Here is a 12402-nt window from a genome sequence, read left to right on the forward strand (position 1 = left end):
GAGGCTCCTCCCCTGAAAAAAAAAAAAAAGAAGCTCAGGGATAATAGCTGCTCTCAGTGCCCAGATGAAAAAAACGTTTGGGATTTAGCTTCAAGCCCCTTGAAATGTTCTTAGCGGGGATGTTTGATGATTGGAGAATTTCATTTCGCTTTTCCTGAGGCCAGTTAGTCACACGGACTCACTTCATGCTCCATCCCTTGCAGGCATTTTTCCAAAAGTAAGAACCGGAGGGACGTTGAAGGTCCCTGGAGCCCGGGGGTCCAGGCCATGCCCCCATCCCATGGTCCCTTGGCGAGCCAGGCCCCCAACCATAACCTGCCCTCCAACGCCAGATCCACCAGGCCCATGGTGAGAGGCTTGAATGTGTTCTGTGCATGCAATCAAATGAGAGGGCGATGGAGATAACGCAAAGGCAAGTGAAAGCGCGAAGATGAGGACTCAGGGGAGAGAGTGGATGGGTGTAGTTTACAAAAAGAAAAAGAAAAGAGGAAGTGACGAGTAGTTCAAAGGGTGCCAAAAAAGACAGAAAAGGGGAACAGAAGTGGGTGGAAATTACCTGACTTGGCTTCCACGCTGCAGCGGAGTGACGGAGACGGATGGGCTGGACAGTGAGAGCGGCGCAGGTAGCCTCCACATCAAAGCGGCTGCTTCATGAATTATTGATAAACGCATGAAAGAGGCTCACCACTTCTGCCTTTTGTGTTTTTGCTCTCTCTACCTCCCGTCTGCTTCCCTCTCTCCTCCCTCCCCATCTCCCGTCCTCCAGTCTCAGGCCCAGCTGCCGTCGTGGGACCGAGTGCCCGCGATCTCACCGGCCGACATGCGGACGGACGTGTTCACCGCTCGGCCGTCGCGCTCCCAAAGCTTCAGAGACCCCCCTCTGAAAGGTCAGGGGCTTGATCTACATTGGAGGCCTAGATATTTTTTGGACCAAATCCGATCAATTTCTTTAACTTTTTCTATCTGGTGTCTCCCTCTGATGCAGACCCCACCCTGTGTGGGATAGAGAGACAGAGGCCAGGCTCCCTGTCGTCAGCACTGGGGCCTCAGAGCCACGCCCCCTCCTTCCCCGCCCTGCCACGACCATCAGGTGTGTCCCCCCATCTGGATGCCTTGTTGTCTTGCTTTTCTCAATGTAGCTGGAAAACTAAGTTTTGCAACATTTTTAATTTTGCCCACACTGATGGAGATTCATCCAGAATTGTTTCTCCCGGGCCAAAAATGGCTGCCAGATAATGTCTTTATATTCCGGTTGAGCCATGTGCGGTGTGTTTGAGTGTCCGTTCCAATCGAACGTTTATTAAAACGGTGACGTAGTCCTTTTAAGCTTTAGGGGACTCAGTCACTGTGCACACAAAATGTATGAAATGGCTGCAGCTTCAGCTCTGCCCATGGTTAGGGATATGACGATATGTATGTGAATATCCTGTGAGATGATCTGAAGTTGTGTAAATTACAGAGATAAGAACCTTTATACTGAGGAAGCTATTACTTTACATTCCTGGCTGTTGTGGGGGAAAAAAAACAGAAGACAAAGAGTGTTTTATGGCAGTATTGGATTTGAAATGATTTTTGCAGTGTGACGATGTCCCTTGATTTTCCGGTATTCAATTTTGACATTTCCGGTATTCAATTTTGACATTCCAGTACTCAAATCATTAATTAAAATCTCCTTTGCTTAACACATAAAAAGCAACTGTAAAAGCAACAATTTGGCGTGCAGAAATTTGTCATCATGTATAATGGTAGCATGATACATTTTATATCCCAATGGGCCACGGTGAACATGGCCCTCACTAGTTTAGGCTCAAAACATAGATTTGAGGGGGCGTTCAAGATAAAAAATATCATGTCTAATAAGGTGCTGTAGGGCGCAATAAGAGATAATAGATTCTTATTCCTGTTTGTGGCAGTCGCAGATATTTAAGTGTGGCGGAAAAGCGAAAGAAGAAAGTCCTACTATTATAAAGATGTAGTGATTTTTAAAAAAGTTAAAACTATCAAATTCTTCATTTTTATAGGACATAAAAAATAGTTGTCGTTTGATGTTCACTCGAGTCTGCAACAACAACAACGAAACCCCCAACCCCAACCTGATTGAAGTTAATCGCAGCATTCATATGCTTTAATACGTGTAAAATTGGTTTTCCGCCATATTTAAAGATGTGACACTACGCATTCGCAAGTGGTGACCCGATGAACGCCCTCGTTCTTATCGTGTTGTCGGTACCGTGTTGTCGGCCTCAGACATTCCTCCAAACTGGGTTGCCTGTCGTCCAAAGCAAAATTCGACAGTCTGAAGCTGGCCACGGATGCAACATGGACAAAAGTTTTTTTTCTACATGACATCAGTGACTCTTTCTCCTCTCCTCCCTCTATCTAACCCTCTCTCTTCCCTCTCTCTCCCCCCCGACCTCGTAGCCAGTAGCTCGTTCAAAAACCACTTCACTTTAGGTAAGACGCACGGCTCCAGCCGACGCATTTGAGTGTGTGCCGAATGGCTGAGATCGATACGCTTCTTTTCACGCTGCATCACAATATCACAATACAAGGACCGATCTGGGGGGGGGGGTGTCCGAGCTGGCGCTGACCGTGTCTCGCGTTCATGTGAATTTGACTTTCCTCGGGGTTGATGTTTGTTTTCGTCAGTCAGGTTTCTACGGTGGCCCTGAACAGCAACTCGCACAACACGACAGCAACTCACACAACACGACAGCAATTCACCACAGCACGACAGCAACTTACACAACACTACAGCAACCCACACAACACGACAGCAACTCACACAACACGACAGCAACTCACACATCACGACAGCAACTCACACAACACCACAGCAACTCACACAACACAACAGCAACCCACACAACACGACAGCAAGTCACACAATACGACAGCAACTCACACAACATGACAGCAACTCACACATCACGACAGCAACTCACACAACACGACAGCAACTCACACAACACGACAGCAACTCAAACAACACGACAGCAACTCACAACACGACAGCAACTCAGACAATACGACAGCAACTCACACAACACGACAGCAACTCACACAACACGACAGCAACTCACAACACGACAGCAACTCACACAACACGACAGCAACTCACACAACACGACAGCAACTCACAACAGGACAGCAACTCACACAACACGACAGCAACTCACACAACACGACAGCAACTCACAACACGACAGTAACTCACACAATACGACAGCAACTCACACAACACGACAGCAACTCACAACAGGACAGCAACTCACACAACACGACAGCAACTCACACAACACGACAGCAACTCACAACACGACAGCAACTCACACAATACGACAGCAACTCACACAACACGACAGCAACTCCCCCATGCTAATGCTAGCATGCACTGTGGCTAAAGCTCGTTGTAAGCTTGCTAGCTGGAAAAAAAAAAAGACGATTTGTAATTTTCTTTTACTGCCTCCTCCGCCGTCCGACAATTGTGTTTTATTTTCTTTTGTTTGCTGCTTTGAAGGCTATCCAAGAGCACGTGGGCTTGCTTTTGATACCATTGCCGATGTTTAACCATGAAAACCGCACACGCTACTTGGTGTCGAGCTAATCCTGCCTTTTTTCGATGCCTTATAGCATGAAAGCTAATGTAGCATGCGATAAATTGAGATGAGATGTTTCAGGTGGTCCGACTCGAGGCTCATGCCTCTCTTTTTATCATATTTGTACATATAAATGATAATAATATACTATATTGGTAAAAGTACTAGCATAAAAATACGACCCGATTGATGCCCAATGCGTTGCTCTGGATTTAGCATTGTACAGCACAATTCTTTAAATGATAAAATGTTCAAACTTCCTTGTACATTCAGAAGCTGCCAAGGAGCTTTTGACAATTTCACACGAACTTGCTCTGCGCATGGATTTTGCTCGGTTTTCGTTCCACTGGTCCCTTTTTCCCCCGAGCACCTTCAGGACTTCTTGTCCAAGGTGACCTTTAAGGCTTCAGGACAGCTACTAAATTGACCTTGTTGTGAGATAACCAACTGCTATGTCCAAGGTCAGGGGTGAACTTTATACCTCAGCTGTTATACCAAATGGACAAGATGTCCTTAAAGTATTCAGGGCGGGGGGGGGGGGAAGCGCATTTAATCCTTTATACATTCCTTGGAAAGGTCCATCGGCTGATGAAGACCATGTGATAGAACAGCTACTAAATGGACCCTGTAGGGAGATTATTTTTTTTCCCCACCCACAAGGTCCTCGTGAGACTCAAAGTTCATTCTCGACACAACAGCTGAATAAACAGTTGTTATGTCTCGCACTTGACCTTAGAATTTTGGGCCATTTAGCGACTCGGACCGTACTTGGAGCTTTCTATCATATCACATGATCTTCAGCTGAGATTATTTTCCAAACTCTTCTTTCCAAGATTAAAGATGAAAAGATCATGTTTAGATAATGCCATATTAATAATGTATAAATTTATATTTGCCTCTGCTTGGCTTCCATTGAAAAAGAAAGTGAAATGAACTTGACGTGATCGTACCCTGGAATTTGAAATCCGACAATTTTTATAATTCACCCTCTTACTCGCTGAAGAGTTAGATGACCATGTTGTGCATTGCTCTTGAGCTGAATCAGCAGAGTCTTGTTTCTCCGTTTCAGGTCGTACAGTATCGGCCTCGGGGGCCACGGGGCCCTTCAGGGCCTTCCCCAAGTCTCTCAGCGTGGACTTCGGAGGTCTGAGCCATCCTCAGCCGCAGCCTCTGCCCCAGTCTCTGTCCCAGCAGCAGCAACACCCTGCCAGTGTCGGCCAGACGACACCGCCGGTCGGCCGCTCCAGCGGCCAGGACAGGTACGCTGCCGTGTCCCATCTGGACAGCGTGTTCTCCGACCCGCCAACGACCGCAGGTAGGAAAGTGTTTGAATTCGTGTCTAGGCGCTTTTAAAAAATCATGTTGTGTTTTTTGTGCGTTGATCTGTTGGAAATTCGGAATTTGGTAAAGGTTGGGAAGTACATTTACTTTTGTTTCTCTGCTTCTGTAGGGAAATATTGCACTTTTTTAACTCCACTGCATTGATCTGACAGCCAGGTTTTGTTGTTGGCTGATTCACCAGAGAGAAATAATTTTTTTGATGTGCCCGAAGGTTGAATTATCCAGAATTTCACAGTTAAGGAAATATAATGGAATAGCTACAACTTAGTTTTGTTTTTCTGCCCCATTAATCCTCTCACGGCCCCCTAGATGTATTACCCCCTAACACAAAACTCTCTGTGTGTAAAACTCCCTGCACCAGTTACAACTGAAAAATGCTACACATGCATGTATTGATCAGTATTAACAAATCAATAATACATTAAATAGTAACAGATCAGTCACACGGGGCATTTTTCCTGTATTTGCTTTTACCTGCAGAAAGTAGAATTTAGATTACAGGGCGTTTAACAGTGTGTGTTTTCATATTAATCTATTTTTTAACATAAACTAAAGGACCTGAGCACTTTGTCTGCCACTGTGTTATAGATAGCTCTAGAAGCAGAGCGAGAGTTTGAGTGTGTGGGTGTGATATACAGTAGATTGTCTAGGCCAGCTCAGCTGGGTTGCATAACATCCTTACTACGAATGCCGAGGCTTTTTAGCAGCTGAATTGTTGCGCCGCAACATGCACATTCCGAGACATTCGAGGCACCTTGTTGATTTGCGTTTTTGCCTCATAAGAAATTTGTCTAATAACCAAGATGTGTAGGATTCGTGTGAGAGGGCCTCAGGCTTCCTACGAGAAGCGTGGTTGTTTTCCACCTGCATCACAGCCCCCCCCAGCCCCCCGCCTGCCTGGCAGAGTAAGGAGGTTATTGATTTGCTGCTGCAGCTCACTTTGATTCATATCAAGCTCAACACAGTGGGCATGTTTTATTCAGCGTGTGTGTAAAGCTCGTTTGTTCTCCCATGACTTACATGCTTGAGTTCAACGGTTCGAAAAAACCTTTGTGACATTTCCACATTGCGCTTGGGGATGATAGTAGCACTTGATTGCTGGGATTAGCACTGATTTGAGCCCTGTGGTGTGAAATGCCTGTCCGCAGCGCCACCTGGTGGTCCCCCGCAGTACAGCGCCATCTTCGGCACTAGGCTTTCATCCAGCTCTACTCCTGCCAGGTAGGAAGAGGAAAAAAAATCTAATCTTGTCAAATCAGCTTTTGTTTATCATGACATGACACTTTTTTTTGCCTGCGCGAGGAGCCCTGTAAAGGTTACATTCTTTTTTTTCCCCCAGTTCCCCCGGTGTCGATTCCGTCTCCGGCTCCCAAACATTTGCAAGTAGGTACCGAGCACGGACTGCATTGATCCATCCCGCTAACCGGCACTGTATTTACATTCAGCTCCTTCATCCGTAGAGCCGTCCAGCAGCCCTAATTAGGATGCATCCGTGTGTCTCAGAGCAGTGTTGGTTTTTGAATGGGCAGGAATGTACCCTGTTAACCCCCGCACACTGTGAATTATCTCCCCGTCTCTCCTCCCCGCCTCTACCCGTGTGCGTCTCAGATTTCCCCAACCCATTCAGTTCCAGCTCCAGCTCCGGCTCTGCTTCCCAGCAGCCAGTCGCCCTCTCCCCCAGTAACCCCTTCAGCAACGCCTCGGGAGGTGAGACCCATGTTCACGGTCATGCAGACATTTTAACGCTGCCACTTCCTTGCGAAAGGTTTTTCAGGGATGGGAAAACATCAGCACACGTGTTTTCTTTAAGACTTTCGAGACTCAGTTATCGTCGTAGAGAGACTTAAACAAAAAGGTGTCATTATTTCTCCTGCAAAGGGAAAGCCTGCTTAAAAAAAAAAAAAGCAAATTGATTCATATACTTCAATAACAGCTTAAATGTACAAAATGGATTTGTAAAAAGATTAAAAGAGAGAATATACTGGCAGCTGTCAATCCATACCTGAGCTTACATTATGGCAAAAATATAGGGCTGCAGCTAGTGATTCATTTCATAATCGATTAATCTCAAAAATTGTCTAAAAACAATATTATAAGCTCCAAGAATTACAACCCCCCCCAAATGCCAAGTGATGTGAACAGACAGGAACAAAGAGCAGCACATGAACAAGAATAAGTATTATAGTAATGAATAGCAATAATAAATAATATTGATAAAAATGAACATTCTGCCATTTGTGCTACTTTCTAATCACTATTAGAAGTCTGACCTCTGACCCTTCTCTCCGCTACGTTTGAATAATTCAACCATATTATGTATTTAGTTAACATTTGACTGGTCAGATCGCTCAGTATTACTTATATGATATGTAAGATACAGTTAGTTATCTCTCATTTACCTTCCGCCTGATACCTGCTGACCAACACACGTCATGTTACTTTCCCCTCTAATTTGTTAACTAATCCATAACTTCTCCCAACGTGCGTCTGCGTCTTCTCTGCAGGTGACTCCAGTGCGTTTGTCACCTCGCCCTCCTCCGTTTTCCCTCCGTCCGCCTCCTTCCCGACGCCCGCCACCCAGAATGCATTTCCTCACGAGTCGGCCAGCAACCAGGAAACCAATGGTAACTTTTTTTTTAATCATCATCATTCTATCTGTCATGGTTAGAATTTTTTACGTGGACGTTGTTTTGGAACTTGGAATGATTTAATTTCAATAGTGCAGCTTTCGTTACGTCCGTACGTTTATGTAAATGTTCATCCTGTGTGATAAATCTGACTTTTAACAAGGTAGGGCCGAGAAGGATGGTGCACAGGTTTATTGTGTCATGCACATATAATTTCACTGGCCCATATGGACTTAATTAGACAGCAGGAATATTGTTGCAGTGGTGGAACCATTTGTCAAACACGAACACAACTTCTTGCATCGAAACCGTTCACTGTGCCACAAAAAAGAGTCTCCACTCTTGAGAGCACAACTGTAATCATCCAACCGCAAGGAGTCACCAGAGATTTATTAAAAAAAACTCTAACTCCTCATATGATCTGGAATAAACCTATATCACATATCAAGTATAGCCTTTAATCTTCACGGAGACAATTACAATAAATCTTCCTGTGACCGTGGATAATCGTGGACCAGAACTCGCAGATCTATTACTCAAATTCTCCATCACATACGGTCCTACACTGTAATTATATATAAAAAAAAAGGAAACATGTTAATAATTCAGGTTTGTAGAATGTATATCAGCAAACCCGTCATTCCGTATGCATTACTACGGGAACAGTTTGTGCCGAGCCACACATTGCACCGTAACCTGCTGTGAATAACGAAAAAAGCTGAAGAGCACAGCGTGTGCTCGGGTCGATGTGTCGGCCGGACGCCACCTCATCCATACATTCAACATATAACCTGGGGTAAAAGTGAGAACCTGCGCATGTACTGACGCACATCAGGGACATTTATGTGCAGATCAAACGCTGTGAGGCTGCGAGTCATCGACACGCTGCAAATGTTTCATTATTTCAACAGTGACTGTCCAAGAATACCAATGCACACACCCAGTATGGAGCCGCCGCTGCTGCTGCTGCTGCTGCTGCAGGCAGCACTGCGGCTCACTTTCTCATCTGCAGTTGCTGAACTGTCCTCTTATGTGTGCACGTCACAGGTTTCGCCTCCTTTCCCGCGTCCGACTCTCAGCCCACAGTCACCCGGCCGATGTCGGTGAACCCGTTTACTGTGAGTATGCTTTCGCTGCAAGTCGCTCTTCAGGGGGATAAGTACAGGGGACACCACAACACGACGTCAAAACAACTCGACGTCAAAATACAACTCTCGTCGCATACTTCTGGCCACGGTCGGGCAAACAAAATTGTACCCGGATCAAACCGGCAAGGCGGCCGTGAGAGGAAAAAAGGCTCTGTACCAGCAGGGGGCGGTAGTTTGTTAACGTCATTTAGTAAGTTTCTATGTACTGTCGTCCAGAGGCAGCCTCCCTCGGATCGCGTAGATCAGTGGATCCTCCATGTCTTCGTGCCAAACAGCCACGTCGACCCAGATTGAGACATGATGAACTGGCCGCGAGCCGACCTCTTTAGTCCTGTTGGTGTTAGTACCCTCGTGATTCCCCGTGTCTGCTTTCTTTCCTTAGTACCTCCGTTTTAACTTCCCATGCTCTGATTGGCTTAATCTGAACAGCCAATCAGAGCGATCGCTCTCATCAACCGACTCCGAAAACGCAGAATCGTCATAAAAGCAGCCTATCGACGAGTATAGAGGGAAGACGGCGCCACGACGTGGACTATCGAAGCTCCTCGACATGCGGACGGGTTCAGGCAGCCGACCGCCGCTTTGGCGTTCAGCCCCCTTAAAACATGAGTGGGGGGGGGTTGGAGGCTAATTGGTAGTTTTCGTTTCCTGTAAACTAAACAGGATGTATAGGAGAAGGCCTCCCTGCTCATTCTCACTCTGCCTCTCTTGCCTTCCAGGGGAACGTTTACTCCAGTCGGGGGACGTCGCGAAATCCTTTCATCTGATCCCCACCCGCCCGCCCGCCCGCTCCTTACTTCACCCACCCATCCATCACCGGGAACCGAGGGAGAAGTGAACTTGAGCGGTCGCTGCCATTTCAATGCCTCTGGAGTATTTTCATCCTCTGAGGGGAGGGTTTTGACACTCCTCCTCCTCCTCCTCCTCCCTGCTCCTTATCTGCCCCCTCTCTCAGTCTGTGTTTACGTGTTTGTAGAGGAAAAAAGAAAAGAAAAAGTGTGAATGTAATTATGAAAAAAATTCATGTATGTATGAGAGTGTTGGCTTGCTGTGCTTGTACCACAAGACAAATGTCCCAAAAAAAAGAAGGTGTTTGTGTGTTAGTAGATGCCACCTCAGGGCTCTGTGGGGAAACGACGCCTCTATGATTTTTGCAGAAACACACACTTACACTCACACACACATGTATGTATGTATGTATGTATATATATATATATATATATACATACATATGTGTGTGTATATGTGTATATATATATGTATATGTCTATATATATATGTATATGTGTATATGCAGTATATATATGTATATGTGTATATATATATGTATATGTCTATATATATGTGTATATGCAGTATATATATGTATATGTCTATATATATGTGTATATGCAGTGTGTATATATATATATATATATATATATATATATATATATATATTACACACATGTTGCTGATGCTGCTACTTTGCTTTCATCTCCTGCGAAAAAGTGCAAAAAAAAAACCAGCCCGCCCAGTAAACACGCCGGTGTTGTCTTCTGCTTTGAAGATGTTGGAGTCTCTCAGTTTTTCCGAAGGAATAGCCAGTTGCGACTCTTGACCCCGCATCATGAGTCCTACAGATGGTTACAACCGCCTTAACAGCCTGCTGATGTATGTGGATTAGCGCCGAACGATAAGATAAGACGGGCTTTCCTCTGTTATGGGTGTGTGGAACATGTCTGCATTTGTCAGCCCTTTTTTTGTATTTTTTTTTTTTTTTTGAGTCAGGTTTACTTTGGGGGGTAATTTATTTTTTCCCACTCTCAGGCTGCATGCGCTTAGAGGGCTAAAAGGAGATGCTATTGAATGTAAAAGCAAATTTCTGAATAACTTACATAAATGTGCACGACACCTTCATCGCTTCATCTTTTCGGACCAAAATGTTCTCTCGCAGTTTGTTTTTGTCTTTATTTTATTTTTTTTGTAGTTTATTTCCCTCATTTTGCCAAGAAGAAAAAAAAGGAAAGGAAAAAGAAAAGAGAGGATATTCATGTTACATTACGTCTTTGTAATGACAAAGTGTTCATGTTCATAAAGTCACGTTTGTTGCTTCTTAAGACCGCTGGAGTCTGGGGGTTTCTTTGTGTGTGTGTTTTCTGACTCATTTACATGTGAACGTGTAAAAATACAGGCAAAAAAATGGAATTGAGGAAATATTTTTAGTTGCGTTCAAAGGCTGTGATGTTTTCCCGAAACAGCAGGGGGCGCGTGGTATCCAGTTCTCCCTGACCCCGTGCGTAAGGTTACTTTTGGATGCATATTGCATAACAACATACATACTGCATAAGCGTAGGGTACGAAGATAGACCAACCCGTTGGAGCTTTCAGAAAGGCTACTATTAGACCAATTTGAATCATTCATGGCAGCTTTGAATCCAGAGTCAATCGAATGCATGATAATAATCTGTATTATATCCATATCCCCCCCCCCCCCCCCCCCCACCCGTGATTTTTGAGGATTCACTCTTCAGCCAGACAGTCTAGACGCGTAAAGAACATTGTGTGTCCGAGAGATGGAAATAACACGTCTGCACATTCACTCATCCAATTACAGCAGCTTATTCTGCTCGCAATCAAGACATTTGTAGGAATCGATGATCACACGAGTGGCACCGTGTTCCAATAAGACTCACTGAGTTCACTGTGACCCTTAAAAAAAAATCATAATAATCATGCAACATCGTCCAGATTTAATTGAGTATATCCCATTTGGTAAATATTTGTATAAGAGGATGTGCAGGGATTTTTGTGTTTAAAAAAAAAAGATATGCGTATTTATATTATAATTCAAATACACGACAAAAAGGGGATTTTTTTTTTTATAGTAAATAGAACAGGGTGGACTCATGGAAGTGCCAACACTGAAATCTTACTCCACACACACATTGGAACTGTCGCTGCGTTCAGGTGCGGTGGGAAATAAGGAGTGTTGGTTGGAGTGAACCTCTGATAAAAACACTTAGGATGAAGTTCCTAAGTTTTAGTTTGTTTTTTTTAATGCAAAGAAAATTTTCAATTCAGCACAAGAAACCGAACGCAGACAAAAAAGGAAAACATTCAAAATGAAATGAAATTGAAAAGCGTTCTCGCTAAGAACTCGACAAAACCAAACACCATACTGTACAGTGTGCAAGAACTGTAAAAAGAAAATGTGTGCAAGAGTTATTAAAGTAGTGTAGCATTAAAAGCTTTATTACGTTAAACATTGTAAGAAAAGAGATAAGAACAAGAAGTAATAGGAAAAGAGGTTTTATCTCGTACCAGAGTTGGAGGCATCTGCTGCTGGGAGCAATTATTAGATAGAAAAATTATAACAATTCATCTTGGATGCAACAGTTGAGTATTTATTCTACTAAGTAATTATCATTAACCGAAGTCCGTCCAGTTCCTGTCCATTGAGGTGAGGGTTTGTTTAGTCTTGATGTTTATTATGCTATAGCTTATGGTTTATCTCTGTAGTGAACTTACCTGTTTATTACATAAGTGTACACACGTTACTGTAGTTTTCATTCCTGCATTAAAGCAGTATCTGTTTGTACACAGTTAGTCACTTTATAATAATAAATATGCAATGTATGCAATGAAATTGGCCAAGGACTTTCAACACACAAGTTGTTTTTTTCAAATCAAAGTTAACAGTTTAAG

The 12402-nt window shown here is 44.0% G+C and overlaps 1 protein-coding gene across 2 annotated transcripts in view; it reads left to right on the forward strand.

Annotated features, from left to right (window-relative positions):
* The window catches only part of agfg2 (ArfGAP with FG repeats 2), a 14051-nt gene extending 4059 nt beyond the window's left edge, over positions 1–9992 (forward strand). The window contains exons 4-14 of one of the 2 annotated variants that reach the window (XM_035618701.2): positions 204–348; positions 767–887; positions 986–1090; positions 2422–2454; positions 4669–4914; positions 6089–6161; positions 6280–6323; positions 6549–6647; positions 7445–7564; positions 8615–8685; positions 9435–9992. In XM_035618701.2, coding sequence (XP_035474594.2) covers positions 204–348; positions 767–887; positions 986–1090; positions 2422–2454; positions 4669–4914; positions 6089–6161; positions 6280–6323; positions 6549–6647; positions 7445–7564; positions 8615–8685; positions 9435–9482 — 1105 coding nt within the window. In that variant the 3' untranslated portion in view covers positions 9483–9992. The remainder of the gene's footprint in view (positions 1–203; positions 349–766; positions 888–985; positions 1091–2421; positions 2455–4668; positions 4915–6088; positions 6162–6279; positions 6324–6548; positions 6648–7444; positions 7565–8614; positions 8686–9434) is intronic. The other variant, XM_035618709.2, reaches the window with a different exon arrangement.
* Positions 9993–12402: the final 2410 nt, after the last annotated feature.

Source organism: Scophthalmus maximus, chromosome 12 (genome assembly GCF_022379125.1).
Source record: "Scophthalmus maximus strain ysfricsl-2021 chromosome 12, ASM2237912v1, whole genome shotgun sequence".
NCBI lineage: Eukaryota > Metazoa > Chordata > Actinopteri > Pleuronectiformes > Scophthalmidae > Scophthalmus > Scophthalmus maximus.